Genomic DNA, 26,864 nt, shown 5'->3' with positions numbered 1-26,864 from the left:
AGACCTCTTACACTTCAGTGTTGTGATGCAAAAATCCTAGCAAAATGCTTTGCAAATAGAATTTAAAAAGTATTGTCAGATATTATTTATCCTAATCAGACAGGTTTTTTACATGGATGATATATTGGAGATAATATAAGACAAGTACTGGAAACAATAGAATACTATGAAATATTGGGGACACCAGGCCTGGTTTTCATAGCTGATTTTGAAAAGGCTTTTGATAAAGTACGACTGGAGTTTATATATAAATGCCTAGAATATTTCAATTTTGGGGAATCTCTTATAAAATGGGTTAAAGTTATGTATTGTAACGCTAGCTGTAAAATAGTAAATAATAGCTATATCTCAGAAAGTTATCTAGAGGAGTAAAACAAGGTTGTCCTCTATTGGCATATCTATTTATTATTGCCATCGAAATGTTAGCTGTTAAAATTAGATCAAACAATAATATTAAGGGATTAGAAATCCGTGGCTTAAAAACTAAGGTGTCATTGTAGGCTGATGATTCATGTTTTCTTTTAAAACCACAATTAGAATCTCTCCACGGCCTCATAGAGGATTTAGATACTTTTGCTATCCTCTCTGGATTAAACCAAATTATGAGTATTGGATCACTACAAAATGCAAATTTTACATTACCTTGTAGTTTACCAATTAAATGGTCTGACGGTATGCAAATCCCAAAAGAAAGAAATGATCTCACTCCAATACATTTTTATAGAAAGTTAGGAAAAATAGATAAGATCTTGCTACCATGGAAAGGAAAATACCTGTCTATTTGTGGAAAAATCATCCTGATTAACTCTTCAGTCATATCACAGTTTACCTATTTGCTTATGGTTTTGCCTACACCTAGTGAACTGCTTTTTAAATTATATGAACAACAAATATTCAATTTTATTTGGAATGTCAAGCCAGACAAAATTAAAAGGGCCTATTTCTATAACGAATATGAATTCGGAGGGCAGAAATTATTAAATATTAAAGCATTAGACCTCTCACTAAAGGCATCAGTCATACAAAAGTTATACGTAAATCCAAACTGGTTCTCTAGTAAATTGGTAGGAATGTCTCATCCTATGTTCAAGAATGGCCTTTTTCCCTTTATTCAGATTACACCTGCTCACTTTCGGTTGTTTGAAAAGGAAATAATGTCCAAAATATCGTTATTTTTTAAACAAGCATTAGAAAGTTGGTTGCAATTTCAGTTTAATCCACCTGAAAAGACAGAACAAATAATACAACAAATATTGTGGTTAAACTCAAATATACTAATTGATAAAAAAAATATATATTCTTCGAAGAAATGTTTAAAAAAGGTATAATTTTAGTATTTAATTTTAATTTAAATTTTATATAATAAATAGGACTGGTGGAGTTATGTCACACATGCAGCTAACACAGACATATGGAAATGTCTGCTCTACCCAAAATTACAACCAATTAATTGCAGCATTACCACAAAAATGGAAGAGGCAAGTAGAAGGGGAAAAAAGTAAGGAACTTGTATGTCGGCCCTGTATTAAAGAACATAAATGGTTAAAGAAAAGTGTGATAAATAAAAACATATACCAATTTCATTTAAGGACCAAAAAACTGACAGCTGTGCCATATAAATTGCAAAATAGTTGGGGAGAGATTTTTGATGTACCCATTCCATAGCACATGGTTTATGAATTGATATGCCGGATTCAAAACTTCAAATTTTTACATTTAAATTACTATACAAAATTCTTGCAACCAATATAATGTTGTATATATGGAGGATACAGTCTTCCCAGCTCTGAAGATTTTGCTGTGAGGAGGCAGAGTCATTAGATCATTTGTTTTGGTATTGTCCATATATAGCTCGTTTTTGGTCACAGGTCCAGGAATGGCTGAAGAATTGTAACATTTGCCTAGAACTAGCGCTGCAGATAGCAATAGTGGGTAATTTGAAAAGCCAAAGTCAATCAATTAATAATATAATAATTATTTTAGCAAAAAAATGTATTTTAATTTACAATCTGTAGAAGCTATGAGAAAATAAAGGTTCAGTACTTTTGTGAAGCATCACAGCACAGTTTAAAAATATATGGCAAACAGAAATCCAAAATGGATGATGTTAAGAGATAAATGGGAGGGGTTGAATGGAGCTGAAGGGTGGGACTAATAATAAGATAACCAATGTAAAACATACGGGGTCTGTAAAATGTATATAGGTTCATAAATGTTGTGAAATAGCACAGTTACAAATAGAAATCAAACTGGATGGGCATCAGAAATAGAGGAAGGACTAAAAACAAACTAAATATTACTATTGTAAAATAGATTGTGTCTGTAAAATGTGTACAAGATGCATAAACTGAAGGTAGAAGCCTAAGTGTCTATTAGTTTACTCCAATTGGGGGAAGGGTGGTATGGTTTGCGGGGAATAATAAAGGTATATTCTTAAAAAGGTATGTATGTCTATATAGGTATGTGTATGTATATATGTGTATATGTAGGCATACGTGTTTGTATATGGATATATATATTTACCAAAAACATCTTTGGGGGATTGGAAATGATGCAGACAATTACATTGATGGAAGCAACAATCTTTCCGCAATATTTAGCTGATCCACCCCTTACATTTTATTTTTAAAGGACTGAGTAGTTTTTCAGGATAAAAAAAGATAGAGAACGGAGCTAAGCACAGGCAAAATCCTAGAGGAATCAGTTTGCTTTCCACAAGACACTGGGAGATGAATTCACCTTTCAGCAGAACAATAACCTAAAACATGAAGCCAAATCTACACTGGAGTTGCTTACCAAGAAGACAGTGAATGTTCCTGAGTGGCCGAGTTACAGTTTTGACTTAAATCTACTTGAAAGTCTATGGCAAGCAGTGTCGATTTTAGCATGTAAATCTTAGTGGTGCAAAAAAAAGTGGGATGCATGCTAGCAAAGCCACTGCAGAACACAACACTAAACAATACATTAATTGCACTATAACGGTGACAAACGGTGCCCACAAATTGTTAGGACCTACATAAAGCTGTCCCAACAGCAGAGACCCAACAGCAGTCCCAACACCTTACCACTGCTACACCTGGCTATCAGCGGAGCCTTGTCTGGCAGCAAAACAGTTCATTCAGCCTCATTTACTGCCTTATAAAAAACATAACTGATATGGCTGACAAACTATGGCATAAGGGGACGACAAGTGGATAAGAGGCAATCCGTATTTTCGATTAAGACATTAATGAGCAAGCGACGACGGACATAGTCAATATAACTATTTGTTCAGCACTTTTGAAATGTACAGGGACAGAATTCAGAACATGGGCCGTTCTTACAGTGTACACCAAGTCAGAACCGTAGGATAAATAAAGGGGGCATATAAGCAGACAATGAAAGCTCTCATTTCTATTAAACAGGTTATAGGCTACATGTGCACCACCAAGTTAGAACAGTAGGTGAAAATAGACCAAATTATTAGGGTGAGGCACACTGAACGCCGCTTGGGTCTTTGCGTGTCAAAAAAAGATACACGTCAAATAACACTATTTGACTCGTTAAATAAGCTTTTAATTTGAACCGTCAAATAACACATTTCTATTATAGAATGCTGTGTGTGCTGAATTTGCACGTGTGGCCAAGCGCCACCACTACTATCAGTAGCACTGTCAAAGCAAACAATCACATACCGGCCACGAACGATGTGATTACAATACCGTGTTGGTGAAAATAGACCAAATTATTAGGGTGAGGCACATGGGCTACCAACAGCTTACTACACAACATACACTTAGTATTACTTTCTTAGCTATAGCAGACATATCTCCCTGGCATATTACATAATTTATGCAGCAGCATACAAGACATCTTTGGACTCACCTTGCTCACTTAAGCAGGAAGGTGGCTCGGCGGTCCTTTGTGGGCTAAACTTTGGCATCAAAGTCTGGCATTCTCTGGATTCATGGTGGGAACTCGGGAAAAAAAACACACAGCCACTCTACTGAATAGCAGGCTAGTGATTGCTTTGCAATGCTTGCAGTTAGCCACTGATTACTTCCAAACCACTCATTGTTCAATTAGCGATTTCCAACTGGTTATGTAATGGGTATGTCCAATGGCCGATGAGCACCGATATGTTTTATCTGTACATTTTCTTCATTATTTATTTTCATATGACAAGGATTAAAAAGGATTTGCCAGTAGATTGTCGACTTGATTCATGATGATGACTGCTAGCTAAGATTTTGAAAGTAAGATGTTGACATGAGTCCATGGAAGGGCACTTATAATATAACTCTACGGCAGGACCCAAAGAGCAGACATTTTCGATGTCTACTCTTACTAAGGACTTAGACTTGGCCTGTGACGTAGTGTCCCCATGAGTGACAGAACACTGAGCCGATGCTATGCTCCTATTTTCTGCTGGCTTGCCCCACCACCACAGAAAGCACGGAGATAGGCTGAAACACCTGCATTTTGAAGCTGCCTTACTCAAGAAAACAAAAAAGAGACCATGTTTGTATGCAGCTTTATTAATTAAATTATATATATATATATATATATTTTTTTTTTTTACATAGTTTGCAAACTCATATGTGACACTGACAAGTGACACGTAAAAAAAAATAATACCTGCCCTGAATGACGGGTCACCACTGATGGCAAGACATGAAAATGGTTCTCTAGCAATGATCAACAACCAATTTGACAGAACTTGAAGAATTTTGAAAAGAATAATGGGCAAATGTTGCACAATCCAGGTGTGGAAAGTGCTTAGAGACATACCCAGAAAGACTCACAGCTGTCATTGCTGCCAAAGGTGCTTCTACACGTATTGACTCTTGGGTGTGAATACTTATGTAAATTAGTTATTTATGTATTCATTTTTAATACATTTTCAAAAAAAATATTTTCACTTTGTCATTTTAGGGTATTGTGTGTAGATGGGTGAGAAAAATATCTATTTAATCAATTTTGAATTCAGGCTGTAAGACAACAAGATGTGGAATAAGTCAAGGGCTTTCTGAAGGCACTGTATATCTGCTTTCTGAGTTTGAAACGCTTCAAATTTCTTGTTTCAAAAATGGTCACATTATCTACCACTGAGTGCATACTTGACCGTTCAGCTGACGCCAATTACTTGAGTATGTGCCGTAGCTTACATTATTGATCTGAAAGTGTGTAAGATACAGTAGAGGTTAGAGTTTACAAAGTCGCCTTATTATAAAATTGCAAAATACTGTCACTTGTTAAACCTTTTGATATTGCATTTACCCCATTCTGCATGCATTGCTGTGTCAGAGTTTTCTTCTTGACATGGACAAATGAACTCTTGCTAACGAAGGACAACAGAAACACACCATATGCAAACAAAATACTGTATGTCCAAATAAAGACAAAAAAAGGTGAGGAGTCAGGATACCCTGATGACTTTGCCAGTTCATTAATATGGTTCTCTCCCTCTCCCTCTCCCTCTCCCTCTCTATCCCTGGAGGGTATAATCTGTTGGAAACACAATATTACTTTATATTAGACGCTGTTTGCATCATAGTGTGTGCTGTGGTCTCAGCGTAATTACAAATGGGAAATGAAACGCATCAGACAGGATCCTGCGATCATTGCCCTCCCCAAGGTATCTCATTCCCCCATATAAAGGTCCCACCCCCACAATGCATATTTGTTTTTGACACTATAAGTGACCTTAAGTAGCATGATGTTAAATTAAACAAAAGCTCCTGGGAGATGGTGTTTGAGGTACAGGAAGCCAGCAGCGAGATCTTTCTAGATCCTTATTGGTCAGTTCTTACTGTGGGGTACTTGTCATGATTGACAAAAAAAAGGGGGGCTTAGTTTTATAAAAACTGGCATCCGTCCCGTAATGTGAGGTTTACAAAATGTAATCATAACAAAAACATTGTTTGATCTGTGTAACTACTCAAACATTCTACTTGGATAACAGGAAACTATTTGGAATGGAACTGAAAATAACCAAACATTTCGAGAAGAACGTTGAGGTTTTAAATTGGTTAATTATTGTACTGTATGAATATTATTTTGCTGATATTATGGCTTTCCAATGTAGTCTTAATACTTCTTAAGTATTTATTTTAATCAACCTCCAATAACCTTCTTATAACTAATATCTGAGCGTGAATAAGGATGATAAGTAAAGCTACAGGCCTTACCTCAATCATATGCAGAATGCAATTATGATCTGAGGATATGTTTAATGGTGATTCATGGTATAAACTGCATGGGGTTATATTTAAGGTTATGGTATGTTCTCTCTCTGGTGTGTTGAAAACATCTGAGGGAGAAAGGGCTGAGGATGATCCTCTGGGAGTCTGTGAGTGAGTCAGAGGTGTGACCAGCTCTTTATTCCAAAGACATTCTAAATATTGGGATATTTAACCTCTCCTAAAGAAAAAACATTTGGTCTGTAAGAAAGCTAGGCTTATGTAAAAGTAAACTAGTGTCGTGTTAAAAGCTTTGGCATACTTTAAATATAATATTTTCATTATATAAATAATATATTTAAAACTGGATCTGGTTGGAATTAAAAATCAAGAACAAATGCGTTTAGATAGTACAGAAACATTTGTACATACAGTATTGTATGTATCGATCACCCATGACTTACTGGCGAGATGAGTAAAATGCTTGACGAATAAAACGTTGAATTAGAACAAGGAATTAGGAAGCTGCCGACCGCGAAATGTCAAGTAAATTAGAGGAATTCCAATGCATAATAAGAGCTATTTATCTCCGCTATGTGCAAACCACACGCTGACACTGGCCTGCCTGCATCTGGGTTTCCCTCGCATGTTGGGAATGACTCCCTCATCCATCACAACTCAACATGACAGGCCACCATGGCAGAAAGCGCCAGGGACCTGCCTGTGAAGTGTCAACTCTGATCCCAGATTGCTCATCTTACACCATTACCCAACCAGCCATGTGTGATTGTCCCAAAAGGTGATCCGTCAATGAAATCATCAGCACTGAGAATATATATCACCAGTCACCACTTATGACCCTCAACGGTGTGTGTGCGAGCCTGTTGATTGTTGAGGCTGTGGCGTGTTCAGTTTGGTGGTCAAAGTCACCCCCATTGGTGTCAATCCAGCCAGCTATAGATTGGTAATGGCACATGTAGCCTTTCTTACAACTATTTGTATTAACAAAAATACATTTAATTTACTCTTTATTAATTCCTTTCAAACTGAGACTACAAACACAATACAATACAGTGAGTGCTAGTCTTGGGCGGTATACCGTATACTGGGGTATGTACGTTTTTCAATAAGTTGTCATATTTGTAGCTACTTTTAAGTAAATACTGTACCTACAGTCAACTTGTGCAATACGTTAGGAGATAAAGCAGATCACGTTCTTCATTTCACCTGCCACATTATTTTACTTTACATTAAAAGGCCATCAGACTGCTAGACAGCCATCACTAGCACATCGGAGGCGGCTGCCTATAGACATGAATTAGGAATCACTGGCCACTTTTAGAAATGGATCACTATCCACTTTAATAATGTTTCTGTATCTAGCATTACTCATCTCATATGTATAAACTGCACTCCACACTATTTTACAGTATCTTAGTCATTTAATTGTGTGTAAATATTGCATCCCCCATTTCATATGCATATACTGTATCGTATTCTGTAATTCACCACTGACTGTTAAACCGCCATCTCCAGCACATCAGAGGCTGCTGCCTATAGACATAGATTAGGAATCACTGGCCACTTTAAGGAAATGAAACACTATCCACTTGAATAATGTCCCGTATCTTGCATTACTCATCTCATATGTATAAACTGTACTCTATACTATTCTGCGGTATCTTTGTCACTTTAATTTGTGCGTAAATATTGCAACACCCATGTCATATGCATATACTGTATTCTATGCTATGCACTGTATCTTAGTCCAATGCTGCTCTGACATACATGCATATATTCTTAATCCATTCCTTACTTAGATTTATGTGTATTTTGGGTATATGTTGTGAAACTGTTAGATATTACTGCACTGTCGGAGCTAGAAGCACAAGCATTTCGCTACACCCACAATAACAGCTGCTAAACACGTGTATGTGACCAATAAATGTGATATGATTTTGATTTTTACCATAGTTCCCCAGAACAGTCACGTGTTTGTAGCACAATGGGGTCACATTTTATATTGAAAGTCAGTGTTTTTTGCCTTCAATAGAGTGATCAGGGACATGCATGTATAGTTTCACAGAAAATACAGTAGTGTAACACATTCGGCAGAAAATAGCTTAATTTTTATCAGATAACAACAGAAGTGCAATGCTATTTGGCTGGCAACCACACAAGTAAATTAGCTTACAATGAAAAAGCAAGGTATTTTTGGCAAAAATGATGCATGGCCATCATATTTCTAATGTCTGTCATAGAAAGAATGTTTCCAGCTATATTTCCTAATGTTTTGCAAAAAGTAATTCTTGAATTTTACTGAGAAAAGTACTGGAGAAAAAATAGAATATAATGCCGGTTTGTGTATTCTCATCTGAGTGTTGAAGTGCAACTGAATCACAAAATTAGCCTGATGCTGAGCAGAAATCACAATAAGAAGCATTTTAGATCTGCGTTTACAAAACATAGCAAGAGATTTCTTATGTGTTTTATATTTTTTTCCTGGGTGAAAAATGAAGAATTCTGCATTAAAACCTCTTGAGGATACCCTAGGATAGGGGGCGCCACAGCGCATTTTTTGAAAAAAAATCGTTCCCATTTTCAACGGCCTACTAATCAAACTCAGAAGCTAAGGCATGCATATACTTATTATATATGGATAGAAAACACCCTAAAGTTTCTAAAACTGTTTGAATGGTGTCTGTGAGTATAACAGAACTCAAATGGCAGTCAAAACCCCGAGACCGATTGAAACAGGAAGTGGAATTCAGAATTGTGGACTCGACTTCTCATCTTTCCCTATAAATCACACCGTTAACCATGGTTCAGTGAGCACTTCCTATTGCTTCCACTAGATGTCGCCAGTCATTTCACAGTGGTTTGAGCCTTATACAGTCGAAACTCAGTGAATGAGACTCATTGGAAATTGGTCACAGGGGATGGGCCATCACCATTATGACGCCGGCGGCCATGTCTACCCCCACCTTTGGAAACGGTTTGAAAGACAATTAAATCATCCCCCTCGAATCTTATTGGCTCTCTTGGTGTTACAGGCCCTGAAGATTAATGTTTTACAACGTTTGACATGTTTGAACGAACCTACAGGCGGGAGAATCATTTTATCCGAAACTTCAGCCCTGCGCACATCGGAGAATTTGGAGAGAGCCCAAGGACGCGCTACCAACAGCAGGCTAATGGAACGTGAAGTATGGACTTTTTCGACCGAAAATACATCTGTTGTGGACCTGGGATTCTTTCTGATGAAGACAACTAAAGGTAGGCGATTATTGACAATATTATACAAGATGAGATGTGACATGCGATTGTTCCAAGATGGCGCCGAGCTCTGTATATTAGCTCATTTTCTGAGTATCGCATCTCCTTTTATCGCAAAGTGTGATTACCCAGTAAAGTTAATTTAAAATCTGGTATGACAGGTGTTCTCAAGAGATATTCATCTATAAATGTTAGATTGACAATATAAATTAAAAAAATCGTTATAGGATAGTAATTTAGGGAATTGTAGCATTGTTTCCCGGGACGCATTTGAGGGGAAATTCGTTAGTCAACGTCAGACGCCGATGTAAAATGCTGTTTTTATATATAAATATGACCTTTATTGAACAAAAGAATGCATGCATTGTGTAACATGATGTCTTAGGTGTGTCATCTGATGAAGTTTGTAAAAGGTTAGTGCTGCATTTAGCTGTTTTTTGGTTATATGTGATGCAAGTGGTTGGTCGGAAAATGGCTCTGTTGCTGCTTTTTACGATGGACTCATCTAACATAATCTAATGATTTTCTTTTCCTGTAAAACCTTTTTGAAATCGGACGACGTGGGTCGATTCAGGAGAGGTGTATCTATAAAAAAAAAATATATATATATATATATATATATATTTTTTTTTTTATTATGATTTTTTTTTAATGCTAATTGGCGATATGATTTTTCGCTGGATTTTGATCCCGCTGACGGGATGAGACGCTGAAGAGGTTTTAACCTGACCCCTAAGTTTAGCTTGCTAGTTATCTAAGTAAGTTACTGAAATAATAAGGTAACGGGGCATCATATTGTGTAAGCTTTCTGCCGTGTTTGAGAAGTCAAAGCCCTTTGGATGAGTTATCTTTTGATTTCCTTGCGTTTTTTCTCCTCTCCATTCTTGGCTGGTCTGCTCCTCCCCCATCTTCAAATCAAATCAGATTAACCAACAATGCAGTTGAAAAATAATTGTTAAGAAAATATTTAACACAATAAAATAACAATAACGAGGCTATATACAGGGGGTACCGGTACCGAGTCAATGTGCGGTGGTACAGGTTAGTCAAGTTAATGGAGATAATTTTTACATATAGGTAAAGTAACTATGTATAGATAATAAACAGCAAGTAGCAGCAGTCTAAAAACAAATGGTTGGGGGGGGGGGGGGGGGGGGGGGGTAGCAGAGAGAACAGTCTATGACTAGGGTGACTGGAGTCTTTGACAATTTTTTGGGGCCTTCCTCTGACACCGCTTAGCAGAGATGTTCTGGATGGCATGAAGGTTGGCCCCAGTGATGTACTGGGCCATACGCACTACCCTCTGTAGTGCCTTGCGGTCGGATGCCGAGCAGTTGCCATACCAGGTGGTGATGCAACCAGTCAGGATGCTCTCGGTGGTGTAGATGTAGATCTTTGAGGATGTGGGGACACATGCCTAATATTTCAGTCTCCTGAGGGGGAATAGTTGTCTTGGTGTGTTTGGACCATGATAGTTTGTTGGTGATGTGGACACCAAGGAACTTGAAGCTCTTGACCCGCTCCACTACAGCCCTGTCGATGTGAATGGGGGTGTATTCGGCCCTCCTTTTCCTGTAGTCCATGATCTTCTCCTTTTGTCTTGATCACTTTCAGGGAGAGGTTATTGTCCTGGCACAACACTGCCAGGTCTATGACCTCTTCCCTGGAGGCTGTCTCATCGTTGTCTGTGATTAGGCCTACCCACGTTGTGTCGCCAACAAACTTGATGGTGTTGGAGTTGTGCTTGGCCAGGCAGTCGTTGGTGAATAGGGAGTACAGGAGGGGACTAAGCACACACCCCTGAAGGGCCCCCGTGTTGAGGATCAGTGTGGCAGAGGTGTTGTTGCCTACCATTACCACCTGTGGGTGGCCCGTCAGGAAGTCCAGGATCCAGTTTTAGAGGGAGGCGTTAAGTCCCACGGGCCTTAGCTTAGTGATGAGCTTTGTGGGTGCTATGGTGTTGAACGCTGAACTGTAGTCAATGAACAGCATTGAACACATAGGTGTTCATTTTGTCCAGGTGGGAAAGTGCTGGAGTGCAATTGAGATTGTGTCATCTGTGGATCTGTTGGAGCGGTATGCGAATATGAGTGGGTCTAGGGTTTCCGGGATGATGGTGTTGATGTATGCCATGACCAGCCTTTCAAAGCACTTTATGACTTCCGACGTGAGTGCTACGAGGCGGTAGTCATTTAAGCAGGTTACCTTTGCGTTCTTGGGCACAGGGACTATGGTGGTCTGCTTGAAACATGTAGGCATTGCGGACTCGGTCAGGGAGAGGTTAAAAATGTTGGTGAAGACACTTTCCAGTTGGTCCTCGCATGCTCGGAGTACACGTCCTGGTAATCCATCTGGCCCCGCGGGCTTGTGAATGTTGACCTGTTTAAAGATCTTGCTCACATCGGCTACGGAGAGCGTGATCACACAGTCGTCCAGAACAGCTGGTGCTCTCATGCTTGCTTCAGTGTTGCTTGCCTTGAAGCAAGCATAAAAGGCATTTAGCCCGTCTGGTAGGCTCGTGTCACTGGACAGCTCATGGCTTGGTTTTTCTTTGTAGTTCCTAATAGCTTGCAAGCCCTGCTACATCCAACGAGCATCAGAGCCGGTGTAGTAGGATTCAATCTTAGTCCTGTATTGACACTTTGCCTGTTTGATGGTTCGTCTGAGGGCATAGAGGGATTTCTTATCAGCGTTTGGATTAGTGTCCTGCTCCTTGAAAGCGGCAGCTCTAGCCTTTAGCTCAGTGTGGATGTTACCTGTAATCCATGGCTTCTGGTGGGGATATGTACGTATGGTCACTATGGGGACAATGTCGTCACTGCACTTATTGATGAAGCCGGTGGCTGAGGTGGTATAAGCTTCAATGCCATTGGATGAATCCCGGAACATATTCCAGTCTGTGCTAGCAAAATAGTCCTTTAGCGTAGCATCTGCGTCATCTGACCACTTCCATATTGAGCGAGTCACTGATACTTCCTGCTTTAGTTTGATTGTAAACAGGAGTTAGGAGGATATCATTATGGTCAGATTTACCAAATGGAGGGAGAGCTTTGTACGAGTCTTTGTGTGTGGAGTAAAGGTGGTATAGAGTTTTTTTGTTACTCTGGTTGGGCATGTTCCAAGCAAAGCAGGCAGGCCCATTGCCATCGCGACTTAAGACCACCCAGACACAGTGTGTACACATGCCGCTTCAGAGCAGACAAGCATGCGTCAAAACTTTGTTCATTTGCACAATGTCTCTCGTTCACATTCACTTGTAAATGTCCAAACTCACCATAAATGACATTTGGTAGCTCTTATCTATACATGTATAACTTTATGAGTTGGATTGTCTGTCTTTGCAATTTGTTTATTTTTGTTTGCGCTTGTTAGCATATTAAGCTAGCAGCCTCTATGGACGTTCACTATTACTTATGCTATTTGTTTAGCATTCTGGTAACAGATACCCAATAGTATTTTTTTGTGTTTTGGCTCCCCCTTGTGTACTAAGCCGGTAGTACCTTAAATCCCAGGATGAGAGAAGGACGGTATGACGATATGAAAATCCGGAAACCACCCAACCCTAGTGACTGCTATTGACATTATTTACAATTGCTCCTTTAAAATGCATGAAGTTATGCACACGTGTCACTTTGGTATTGTTTGGAGAATTTCGAACAATAGTTGCTACATCTCCCCTGGAGGCAATGCACAGGATCTGAAACATAAAAAACGAATTATTTTAATATTCTACGTTTTTCTAATTACCCGGCAAGAAATCAAATACTCCCAAAAGAACCGGCTGCCGTGGTTGAACAAACCCAATATGGTGGCTCTCTTTTCCTAGGTTGTGTTCATTAGATACCAAATGGAATAAAAATACTCCGAAACGGAGTGGTAGTCTCTGTACTTGTTGAATGAAAACATTTATTTTCTCTTGGAAAATGTTTTGCTACATTATGCTCTAATGAACACCATACAGGAGGAACATGAGGTAAAGTGTGCTACCTCAAGACAAGAGAACTCCTCAGAGATCTAGGTGGAAGTCATTTATCTGTCTCAGCATTTTGGGAGGTTGAAAGCTGGGGGGTGTTCCTCTCTATAATCTTTAAATTCCACTTCATTCAGCTGCTAATGCCATCCACAAAGTGCAACTATTTAGACGACATGGGTCCCGTCATGTCTGGTGAAAACCAAACACTGCATTCCACAGTAAGAACCTCATACCAACGGTCAAGCATGGTGGTGGTATTGTGCAGTGGTGGAAAAAGTACCCAATTATCATACTTGAGTAAAAGTGTAGAAACCTTAATAGAAAGTTACTCAAGTAACTTAATATACTTAAGTATATGTACTTGCTAAAATATGCTTAAGTACCAAAAGTAAGAATCATTTAAAATTCCTTATATTAAGCAAAGCAGACGGCACCATTTTCTTGTTTTCAAAATGCATGTATAGCCAGGGGCACACTCCAACACTCAGACATTATTTATAAAAGATGAATTTGTGTTTAGTGAGTCCGCCAGGCCAGAGGCAGTAGGGATGACCACGTGTTATCTTGATAAGTGCTTGAATTTTACAATTTTCCTGTCCTGCTATGCATTCAAAATGTAATGTCAGGGAAAATGTAAAATATTTTCTTTAGGAATGTAGTGAAGTAAAAGTTGTCAAAAATATAAATAGTAAAGTAAAGTACAGATACCCCCAAAAACTACTTAAGTAGTACTTTGCTCTAATGAACACCATACAGGAGGAACATGAGGTACAGTGTGCTACCTCAAGGCAAGAAAACTCCTCAGAGATCTAGGTGGAAGTCATTTATCTGTCTCAGCATTTTGGGAGGTTGAAAGCTGGGGGGTGTTCCTCTCTATATTCTTTACACCACTGGTATTGTGATGGTTTTGGGATGCTCTGCTGCCTCAGGACCTGGACGACTTGCTATCATTGAAGGGACCATGAATTCTGCTCTGTATCAGAGAATTCTACGGGAGAATGTCACGCCATCCATCCATGAGTTGGAGCTGAAGCTGAAGCGCAGCTGGGTCATGCAGCAAGACAATGATCCAAAACACACAAGCAAGTCCACATCAGAATGGCTTAAAAGCAAAACATTTGATGTTTTGTTACCATTGGAGACAAACACAGAAATGTTGCTGAGTTAAAGCAGTTAGAATCAGGTCACTGATTCTATTCCTGAGCTGGCAAGGTGAAACAAGGCAGTTAATTAAAGCTGCAGTCTGTAATAATAATAATACAAAAACAGCCACCTGACAGTTTTTTTGGTAAACAGCTGAGACACGGGGTTGGAAAAATGTTACCACTCAAATTCATAGACGATGCTGTGGATGCAAGGACTGGTCATACAGGAAATGTATTATTTTAACCATGTTTTGAAGCTATACAGTCTTTGTTTACAATACACATTTTGACAAACAATAGAGTTTATATTTAGGGTACTGATGGTGTAAAACAGTTGAAATAAACTCATAAGGAGAATGCATAAGTCATATTCTTCAAGAACCAATGAACGAATTAAGTCAAGCCAGTTCATACAGGGAACCTGAGTGTTTACATCAGTTGTAGCATCAGCTGAGACTTCACCAATCAGATTCAACTCTCTGACTTAAGGTAAAAGTGGCAGTCTATTTAATCTATTGAAATTGACCAGTTCTGCGCAGGCCTCCTCCAGCTATGCGCTGATGTTTCTTTGCCACTCATTGCTGCTGTAACTATTGTTGTTACTCACTATGCATTGTCTGTTTCTGCTAGCCCACCACCACCCAAGCCTCCACCTGTTTGGCTCTGCTTTTGTTCCAGGGGGGATTGGTATAGCTTACATGACCTTGCTAGTTTATTGTTATGGTTATGATTTAGCTTTGCTATGGCAGTGAGATGCCCTGAAACTGCAGAACCTAACCCCAAGACCTAATGTATTGCCATTTAATTTAGAAGAAATGGTTGAACGAATGTGGTGTTTCCTGTCTGAACTATGATTCATTTAAAAGTAAAAAAATGTTATCTACAGATCACAGACTGCACCTTTAAAACAATTGAGCAGATCACCTCTTGGCCTTAGTTCTACCACTCAAAAAGTAGTAGAAGAGTGTTTCTTCCATACGAATATGGCCGCTGATATCTTTACTTCTACAAGTGGCATGCCTACTCTGAACCAGTGCTTTTCAGATGTCATTGCAATCACTGTATTAGATCACTGTGTTCAAATGCCAAGACCTCTCTGAATTTGGGTAAGCCATTTATTGCATTACAACATGAATAATAATTACTGTGCACTGTGCTGATGGACTGCTATGGTTGTTTGGATCTGGCCTAACAGAGGACTACAGAAAATAACATTTGATTTTAATCTGGAATTACATTGGAAGGAGAAATCCATTCAATCAAGCAGAAATGCTGTCTTATGCTGACGTTGCTTCCAGAGGCAGTTTGGAACTCGTTAGTGAGTGTTGCAACCTAGTACAGATGATTTTTAAGCACTATGCACTTTGGCGGTCCTGTTCTGTGAGCTTGTGCGGCCACTTCACAGCTGAGCCGTTGTTGCTCCTAGACGTTTCCACTTCACAATAACAGCACTTACAGTTGACCGGGGCAGCTCTAGCAGAGAAGAAATTTGACGAACTGACTTGTTGGAAAGGTGGCACCCTGTGACGGTGCCACGTTGAAAGGCACTGAGTTCTCCAGTAAGGCCATTCTACTGCCAGTGTTTGTCTATGGAGATTGCTTGGCTGTTTGCTCGATTTTATATACCTGTCAGCAACTGGTGTGGCTAAAATAGCCAAATCCACTCATTTGAAAGGGTGTCCACATACTTGTATATATAGTGTATTTTAAGTTCCGAAGTCTGCCAATAATGGTCCTTGTTCCGTCATCTAAAGAAAACAATGGATAGTAATCTGCTGTTGCTGCAACCTGAGGACTGTGCCAATAGTTCCCAGCAATATGCCTTATTACATCTGAGTATTCAGGCATAGCCTCACTGAGTAATGTTGTACAGCTGTTTTATTTTGACCACCCTCCCTGTACAAAGAGATAGTACTGAGTTATTGTCTCCATACTTCCACTAGCTACAAATAAATGCCTCTTTTGTCCCTTGTGGCGCAATTAGCAAGGTCTCACTCGGAACACTGCACATCGACATCCATCTTCAAGTCAACTCCTTTAAAACAAAGGTTTGGCTTTAACACAAATGACAGCCAAATAATGACCGTCCAGAGTATTTTTAGTCCCTGGGAAAAGTGAGAGTGCTATTCAAAGTGCCATTTAATTATATGCCATGATTACCCACGTCTTGATACACACCTCTTAATTCACTTGATGAGTCTGGGCGCTGACGCCTTTGGGCATTTATCCAGTGCCTCTTTTAATCTAATGGAAGCTGCACAAATTGGTGTCCAGAATGAGTCCTTAACTGTTTTGCCCTTGTCTCACTCACACAATCTAATGAGCAGTCCTATTTCACATTCCTGAATACTGATTTCTCATTTAGTAAAAGTGCAGCACACATTACTTCAACTTGAGGACAAGATGGCATACAGTAAGGATATCAACACCCAAATCAAATAAAATTGTATTGGTCACACATGGTTAGCAGATGTTATTGTGAGTGTAGAGAAATGCTTATGCTTCTAGATCCGACAGAGCAGCAGTATCTAACAGGTAATATCTCATTTGTTAACAACAAGAAATATAAATGATTAAGTCATTTGAAGGGTAAGAGGAGATGAGACAACTCCAGTGGAATGGGATACACAAAGACCATTACCTTTCTCACTGAGGTACCAGTTAGGAGGGAGAACAGTGGCACAGGTTGTGCGGTGGTTGATGACATCACTCCTCAGTCAAGGCCATCACTTTCACAGGGACGCGGCGGAAGAAGAAGCTGGATCCTCGGAAGAGATGGCCCTGATGGGTGAGGCACAAAAAGACAGGTTTCAGACATGCGCTACCAGAGAAAACACAGATAATCTCTAATACTCATGCACACACTATAACACGCAAGTGCGCACGCACAAACACACACCTGATGGCTCAGGTGAGCCCAGCAGTAAACACACAATGCAGAGACTCGTTGCTAGCTGAACACACAAGCAATGTAATTATGAATTTCAAGTTATGTATCTCTCAAACAGATCAATGGGAACCTTTATCATATCACGCAAGTACACACGCACGCACACCTGCTGGCTCAAGTTATGTATCTCTCAAATAGATCAATGGGAACCTATGTGATGGTCTAGACTGACTTAATATGAAAGTTTAGATTATTCTAAACTGGGATCAGACTGGGATATTGTGCTCTTCTCTCAGTGATATTTCACCTTGACTTATAAACTGAATTATATGTAATGGCAAATGACGCACAGGTATGTTACAGGCTTGGTTTTAATTACCGTAAATTCCAGACTATAAGCCGCAACTTTTTTCCCACGCTTTGAACCTCGCGGCTTAAACAATGATGCGGCTAATATATGGATTTTTCCTGCTTTCAATTTTTTTTTCGCCAAAAAAACACATTCTGTGACGTGCTGAACGGGTTAAGGTCAAACAACTTTTTTGTTTACTGTTTAGATTAAATCGAGCGCTCTCAAACTTCCCATCATTCTGATTACGGTAGTCATTTTGTCACCCTCATCATGGCAAAGACACGGAGAAATGCATATGATGCAGCTTTCAAGTTGAAGGCGATTGATCTGGCTGTTGGAAAAGGAAATAGAGCTGCTGCACGGGAGCTTGGTCTTAATGAGTCGATGATAAGACGTTGGAAACAGCAGCGTGAGGAATTGACTCAGTGCAAAAAGACAACTAAAGCTTACTGCAAATGTTTTATTTTTTGTTACAAGCCGTGTTTCGTTAAAGCCTATTTATTTTTGTTACAAGCCGTGTTTCATTAAAGCCTATTTATTTTTGTTACAAGCCGTGTTTCGTTAAAAGCTGTGTAATGTTAATTTGTTTCAATGTACCGGTAGGCACCTGCGGCTTATTTATGTTCAAAATAATATATTTTTTTTAATTCAGTGGGTGCGGCTTATATTCAGGTGCGCTTAATAGTCCGGAAATTACGGTATACTGAACAAAAATGTACATGCAACAGAATGTAAAGTGAAATAAAAGATCCCAGAAATGTTCCATACGCACATTTTCTCTCAATTATTGTTCACAAATTTGTTTAGTGAGCATTTCTCCTTTAACAAACTAATCCATCCACCTAACAGGTGTGGCATATCAAGAAGCTGATTAAAGCACATGATCATTACACAGGTGTGTAATACCCTTGTTTGAACTAGGTATTGAGTTTATGTCATAATCGTGTATGTAGGTGGCAGGGAAGTCAGGCGCAGGAGAAACCAAATTGGTTAAACTGAAGTATTTAATGACAAAACAAACTCCAAAACCAAAGTACAAAATAACATGGGTAAACATAACCCGTCGCACACCGATACAGAAGGTTAAACAGAGGGTTAAATACACAACATGTAATCAATGGGATTGGAAACAGGTGTGTAGGAAGACAAGACAAAACCAATGGAAAATGAAAAACTGATCAATGATGGCTAGAAGACCGGTGACGTCGACCGCCGAGCACCACCCGAGCAAGGAGGGGCATCGACTTCGGGAGAAGTCGTGACAGTTTATTTGTTATAATTAATTGGTATTATATTTAAAAGGTGATTGAATAGCTCCTAAATGTTAATGTTAATGCATTTCTTTTGAAGAAATATTGATTTAATGTATAAGTGAATAAGTTGGTTTACTTTTAAGGTTAAGTTTTGACAAATAAGGTCGCTTGTTAAGCTGTGGGCAATGGGAGAATGGACCTGGTTAACGGGAGGCCTGGGAAAAAAGAGAGGGAGAGAGACTTAGAGAAAAGGATGGACTTTTACATTAGGACCGTTGGTGAAGAAAAATTATAAAAGACGACAAAACTAGAACAAAACCCCATACCTACTAAGACATGAAGGGAAATACCGATTTTATTTGATAAGAGAGTTGTTATAATTTTGTTAAGACTTAGTAAAGCCTGAAGCTACCGTCTCATCGTGGAGGTATTTGACAGCCTTGAGGTTAGCCTAGCATCGTGTAACACCGAGATAGAATTGCTTGGGAAAGCTAGTTCATGTTCCCATGGGATATCGGTTACGACTAAGGAGTACTGTCTGCATTGATAGCAGTGCTTGCTGTGGATCTTGTGAGGAAACCTGCAAGGAACTGCCATACTTCGCTGAAGGAATATCTACAAGTAGTGAGTAACCACAACGTGAGGTATTTCTGGACTTTATGTGTCGTCATTTTTTTTTAGCTCCAACGTGCGCCAACGGATTATTAAGCAAGCTTTAAATAATTTGGACATGGGTTGTGCACGACTCATTGATGTTGTGCTATGAAAATGTAATAATACACATATTGAAACTTATGTTGCCTTGGTGGAGTCATTTACTGTTTCAATCTAATTTAATGCATGGGATAGCCTGTCCTGATACAATAACAGAAACCTATAATCACTTCATCTGAAGTTAATACCCTATTGTCATAACCCTAGATAGTTTACAATAGGAATTCTTATTGGAGATGTCCTTCTCACCTAACATCCCATGCTATTAAGATACTCTACGTAAGTTAATATCATGAGAATCAAATTCGATCCAGGTGAAAGGGTTACAGGTGCACCTTGTGCTGGGTACAATAAAGGCCACTCTAAATTGTGCAATGCCACAGATGTCTCAAGTTGAGGGAGCATACAATTAGCATGCTGACTGCAGGAATGTCCACCAGAGCTGTTGCCAGAGAATTGAAGGTTCATTTCTTTGCCATAAGCCGCCTCCAAAGTCATTTTAGAGAATTTGGCAGTACCTCCAACCGGCCTCACAATCGCAGACCATGTGTAACTATGCCTGGTGGTAGGCCTATGGGCTCCCAGGCCCACCCATGGCTGTGCCCCTGCCCAGTCATGTCAAATCAATATATTAGAGCCTAATTAATTTAGTTCAATTGACCGATTTCCTGATATGAACTGCATTTTGCATTTAAATTTTTTGTTCAGTATAGGTGTGGACGCACACTGATTGGAATCATCCTTGTTGGCCAGGATGTGTTGCACCTGTGCTGGCACAGGTGATATTTAAGAGCTGCAGAGCCAATGCTCCAGGTGGCGTGAGAGATGTTGGAAGAGCTACACAGCTGTTTAGCGCTTCCTCTTTAAGTTGTTAAACAAAGCCTTTTTATCGTGTCTACGTCCAAAAGCATGGGGACAACGACTCGGGAGGGCGGAATGATGGGTGCACTCAGGACAGGAACCTCTCCCGAAACAGGGCCGTGCATCAGCTTTGATGCTATTTTAATCTGGGCTATATGAGAAGGTGAAGTCGAATCTAGCAAAGAAAAGGGCCCACCTTGCTTGGCGCGGTTTCAGCCGCCTTGCTGCCCGTATGTACTAGAGGTCAACCGATTACGATTTTTCAATGCCGATACCGATACCGATTATTGGAGGACCAAAACCCTGCTACCGATTAATCGGCCAATTGTTTTATTTATTTGTAATAATGACAATTACAACAATACTGAATGAACACTTATTTTAACTTAACATAATACATCAATAAAATCAATTTAGCCTCAAATAAATAATGAAACATGTTCAATTTGGTTTAAATAATGCAAAAACAAAGTGTTGGAGAAGAAAGTAAAAGTGCAATATGTGCCATGTAAAAAAGCTAACATTTAAGTTCCTTGCTCAGAACATGAGAACATATGAAAGCTGGTGGTTCCTTTTAACATGAGTCTTCAATATTCCCAGGTAAGAAGTTTTAGGTTGTAGGAATTATAGGACCATTTCTCTCTATACGATTCGTATTTCATATACCTTTGACTATTGGATGTTCTTATAGGCACTTTAGTATTGCCAGTGTAACAGTATAGCTTCCGTCCCTCTCCTCGCTCCTACCTGGGCTCAAACCAGGAACACATCGACAACAGCCACCCTCGAGGCAGCGTTACCCATGCAGAGCAAGGGGAACAACTACTCCAAGTCTCAGAGCGAGTGACGTTTGAAACGCTATTAGCGCGCAGCCGCTAACTAGCTAGCCATTTCACATCGGTTACACCAGCCTAATCTTGGGAGTTGATAGGCTTGAAGTCATAAACAGCGCAATGCTTGAAGAATTGCGAAGGGCTGCTGGCAAAACGCACGAAAGTGCTGTTTGAATGAATGCTTACGAGCCTGCTGGTGCTTACCACCGCTCAGTCAGACTGCTATATCAAATCATAGACTTAATTATAATATAATAAACACACAGAAATACGAGCCTTAGGTAATTCATAATATGGTCGAATCCGGAAACTGTTATCTCGAAAACAAACGTTTATTTTTTCAGTGAAATACGGAACCGTTCCGTATTTTATCTAATGGGTGGCATCCTTAAGTCTAAATATTCCTGTTACATTGCACAACCTTCAATATTATGTCATAATTACGTAAAATTCTGGCAAATTCTGGCAACGATCCAGGCGGCCCAAACTGTTGCATATACCCTGACTCTGCGTGCAATGAACGCAAGAGAACTGACACAATTTCACCTGGTTAATATTGCCTGCTAACCTGGATTTCTTTTAGCTAAATATGCAGGTTTAAAAATATATAGTTCTGTGTATTGATTTTAAGAAAGACATTGATGTTTATGGTTAGGTACAGTCGTGCAACGATTGTGCTTTTTTTGCAAATGCGCTTTTGTTAAATCATCCCCCGTTTGGCGAAGTTGGCTGTCTTTGTTAGGAAGAAATGGTATTCACACAGTTCGCAACGAGCCAGGTAGCCTAAACTGCTGCATATACCCTGACTCTGTTGCAGAGGTGTCACATTTTCCGAAGTTAAAAGAAATTCATGTTAGCAGGCAATATTAACTAAATATGCAGGTTAAAAAATATATACTTGTGTATTGATTTTAAGAAAGACATTGATGTTTATGGTTAGGTACACGTTGGAGCAATGACAGTCCTTTTTTGCGAATGCGCACCGATTATATGCAACGCAGGACAGGCTAGATAAACTAGTAATATCATCAACCATGTGTAGTTAACTAGTGATTATGATTGATTGATTGATTGATTGTTTTTTATAAGATAAGTTTAATGCTAGCTAGAAACTTACCTTGGCTTCTTACTGCATTCACGTAACAGGCATGCTCCTTGTGGAGTGCAATGTAAAGCAGATGGTTAGAGGGTTGGACTAGTTAACCGTAAGGTTGCAAGATTGAATCTCCGAGCTGACAAGGTAAAAATCTGTCATTCTGCCCCTAAACAAGGCAGTTAACCCCCCTTTCCTAGGCCGTCATTGAAAATAAGAATGTGTTCTAAACTGACTTGCCTACTTAAAAAATATTCAGAAAAAATTAATATATATACACTGCTCAAAAAAATAAAGGGAACACTTAAACAACACAATGTAACGCCAAGTCAATCACACTTCTGTGAAATTAAACTGTCCACTTAGGAAGCAACACTGATTGACAATACATTTCACATGCTGTTGTGCAAATGGAATAGACAACAGGTGGAAATTATAGGCAATTAGCAAGACACCCCCAATAAAGGAGTGGATCTGCAGGTGGGGACCACAGACCACTTATCAGTTCCTATGCTTCCTGGCTGATGTTTTGGTCACTTATGAATGCTGGCGGTGCTTTCACTCTAGTGGTAGCATGAGACGGAGTCTACAACCCACACAAGTGGCTCAAGTAGCGCAGCTCATCCAGGATGGCACATCAATGCGAGCTATGGCAAGAAGGTTTGCTGTGTCTGTCAGCGTAGTGTCCAGAGCATGGAGGCGCTACCAGGAGACAGGCCAATACATCAGGAGACATGGAGGAGGCCGTAGGAGGGCAACAACCCAGCAGCAGGACCGCTACCTCCGCCTTTGTGCAAGGAGGAGCAGGAGAAGCACTGCCAGAGCCCTGCAAAATGACCTCCAGCAGGCCACAAATGTGCATGTGTCTGCTCAAACGGTCAGAAACAGACTCCATGAGGGTGGTATGAGGGCCCGACGTCCACAGGTGGGGGTTGTGCTTACAGCCCAACACCGTTCAGGACGTTTGGCATTTGCCAGAGAACACCAAGATTGGCAAATTTGCCACTGGCGCCCTGTGCTCTTCACAGATGAAAGCAGGTTCACACTGAGCACGTGACAGACATGACAGTCTGGAGACGCCGTGGAGAACGTTCTGCTGCCTGCAACATCCTCCAGCATGACCGGTTTGGTGGTGGGTCAGTCATGGTGTGGGGTGGCATTTCTTTGGGGGGCCGCACAGCCCTCCATGTGCTCGCCAGAGGTAGCCTGACTGCCATTAGGTACCGAGATGAGATCCTCAGACCCCTTGTGAGACCATATGCTGGTGCGGTTGGCCCTGGGTTCCTCCTAATGCAAGACAATGCTAGACCTCATGTGGCTGGAGTGTGTCAGCAGTTCCTGCAAGAGGAAGGCATTGATGCTATGGACTGGCCCACCCGTTCCTCAGACCTGAATCCAATTGAGCACATCTGGGACATCATGTCTCGCTCCATCCACCAACGCCACGTTGCTCCACAGACTGTCCAGGAGTTGGCGGATGCTTTAGTCCAGGTCTGGGAGGAGATCCCTCAGGAGATCATCCGCCACCTCATCAGGAGCATGCCCAGGCGTTGTAGGGAGGTCATACAGGCACGTGGAGGCCACACACACTACTGAGCCTCATTTTGACTTGTTTTAAGGACTTTACATCAAAGTTGGATCAGCCTGTAGTGTGGTTTTCCACTTTAATTTTGAGTGTGACTCCAAATCCAGACCTCCATGGGTTGATACATTTGATTTCCATTGATTATTTTCCTGTGATTTTGTTGTCAGCACATTCAGCTATGTAAAGAAAAAAGTATTTAATAAGATTATTTCTTTCATTCAGATCTAGGATGTGTTGTTTAAGTGTTCCCTTTATTTTTTTGAGCAGTATATTTTTTAAATTGGCAAATCGGTGGCCAAAAATACCGATTACCGATTGTTATGAAAACTTGAAATCGGCCCTAATTAATCGGTCATTACGATTAATCTGTCGACCTCTAGTATGTACTCCAGGTTCCGATGGTCGGTGAGGATGAGAAATGGGTCCATTGTGCCCTCCAGCCAGTGTCTCCAAGAGCTCCTGGTCACCGACGTCATAGTTCCTCTGTGCAGGAGACAGTTATTTTTAGAAGTATGCACATGGATACAATTTGTGGGTTACCTTGATGTTGGGACAGGACAGCCCCCACGCCCACTTCTGAAGCGTCCACCTCCACCACGAAGGGCAGTGTAGGATCTGGGTGTTTCGGCAATGAGGTGAAATGCCCCTTCAGTATACATAAGGCCTCATCGTTTGCAGGACTCCACACCAATTTACGGGGACCACCCATGAGGAGAAAGGTGAGAAGAGGCGATGGAGCTGAAGTTCCTAATGAAGCGGCGGTAGAAGTTGGCAAACCCCCAAAAAGTTGTAGCCCCTTTATGGTGGTTGGGACTGTCCATAACCTGACTGCATAAACTTCCTCTCCTCTATCATCACTCCCTGTGGACTGATCTGGTATCCGAAGAAGGAGACAGCGGCCTGATGGAACTGGCACATCTCCGCTTTCACATACAGGTGATTCTCCAGGAGGCATTCCGGGACTACTCTGACGTGGGCGATGTGATCCTGCAAGGTGGCAGAGTAGACCAGGACGTTGGTGATATACACGACCACTCGTGCCCAAGCATGTCCCAGAACACCTTGTTAACGAATGCCTGGAACACAGACGGAGCATTGGCTAATCCATAAGGCATCACCAAGTCCTCATAGTGGCCAGACATCATGCTGAATGCCGTTTTCCATTCATCTCCCTCCCAGATGCGGATCAGATTGTAGGCACTCCGCAGGTCCAATTTTGTATAATTATTGTTATTATTATTATATATTTTTTAAAAGGCCCGCGGAGCTGTTCAATTGCGGTAGAGGGTAGCAGTAGAAACCCTGTTGGAGAGCCTCCTGGATGTACTTCTCCATAGTCTTGGTTTCAGCTACCGACAGAGGGCAGATGCGGCTGCGCAGAGGCGCAGAGCCTGCAAGCAGGTCGCTGGCACAGTCCAAGGGGCGATTAAGGAGGGAGACAGGTGGCGTGGGTCTTGGAGAAAACCTCCCAGAGATCCTGGTGTACCTCTAAGATGTTGCGCTGGAGGGCAACCACAGGACTCTCAACCAACGCGGAACCACAGGGGAAAGGAAAGCAGGTCCTCAGGCATTCGGGTGCCCAGTCAGTGATTTTCATCCTAGACCGTGAGATGGTGGGGTCATGACATTGGAGCCACGGGAGGCCGAGGATGACTTTGTCTACTGGTGCATTGATGATGAGGAAGGGATGGCTTTCTTGATGTATGGGTTCCACTGTGAGTGGTGCTGTGATGTGCGTTATTGTGCCGGTTCCCAATGGTCGACTATCCAGTGCTTGGTCCAGAAAAGGATAGGAGAGTGGGTATTAGGTGATGTTCAGGGAGGAGGAGCTTGTTCGATGAAATTCCCTGCGGCACCGGAGTCCACTAAAGCTGTAGAGACACATGAGGGACAGCCAGCCAGTGAAATGGAAACCAGAAAGGGTTTGGCGGAAATTGATGATGGAATACTCACGCCTACCCTGGGAGATGGATGATCACGGGGCCGCCCCTCTGTCCTTGTGGACTCTGGGTTGGAACGTATCGGACACCGCTGAAGCTGGTGCCCCTACTGACCACAAGGTGCGGAGCGTCGGCTCATTCCATCCACTGGGGGCTGCCACAGTCCGGAAGGTGAGGGTGTACTCCGCAGCGGTCTGGGCACCCTGTCGGAGTTGGAGTAGTTGCTCATCTCCCTCTGCCTTCAGGTGTATGATCCTAGACAGCCCTGAACAGAGCCGTGAACCTCTCATTGGAACCCAGCTCCTCCTCTCCTCTCTCTCAGACGGCCGTAGCCCACTCCAAAGCCCGTCAATAGGGCATCGTTGACCTGGGCGGACTGCTGGATGGGGTTATGTACTGGCTCGCTGGGACGAGACGTGGTAGAGGATCATTACCATACCCAGTTGTGCCAGTTGGTCGTGGTGTTGACGGAGTAGGTGTTCCTGTTCGTCGACCATCTGGGAGATATCCCTAACTTCTCCTGCTTCCATATCTTGAGAGGCAGTATTCTGTAACGTATACACAGGGAGTCAGTAAGCAGGTGCAGAAGGTGAGTTTAATAATAAGAAACATGAAGATAATCAAAACAGGAGTAGCATACTGAACGTAAACAAAGACAATACTTCCTGAAAACTGAGGCTACTGAGGGCTAAATAAAGAGAGCGTAATCAGGTTGATGATGAAGCCCAGGTGTGAGAAACGATGGGGAGCAGGTGTGCGCAATGATAGTTGCCAGGTGCACGTAATGT

At 41.1% G+C, this 26,864-nt stretch overlaps 1 protein-coding gene across 1 annotated transcript in view; it reads right to left on the bottom strand.

The window, feature by feature from the left end:
* The window catches only part of LOC106572182 (neuronal acetylcholine receptor subunit alpha-4), a 73,383-nt gene that overhangs the window by 19,997 nt on the left and 26,522 nt on the right, over positions 1-26,864 (bottom strand). The window contains exons 3-7 of the mRNA XM_082961497.1: positions 26,511-26,624; positions 26,191-26,331; positions 25,400-25,541; positions 24,961-25,123; positions 24,677-24,751 (exon numbers count right to left, since the gene is read on the bottom strand). Coding sequence (XP_082817623.1) covers positions 24,677-24,751; positions 24,961-25,123; positions 25,400-25,541; positions 26,191-26,331; positions 26,511-26,624 — 635 coding nt within the window. The remainder of the gene's footprint in view (positions 1-24,676; positions 24,752-24,960; positions 25,124-25,399; positions 25,542-26,190; positions 26,332-26,510; positions 26,625-26,864) is intronic.

This window comes from Salmo salar, chromosome 15, assembly GCF_965601325.2.
Source record: "Salmo salar chromosome 15, fSalSal1, whole genome shotgun sequence".
Lineage (NCBI taxonomy): Eukaryota > Metazoa > Chordata > Actinopteri > Salmoniformes > Salmonidae > Salmo > Salmo salar.
This window is presented reverse-complemented; position numbering and strand designations above follow the sequence as displayed.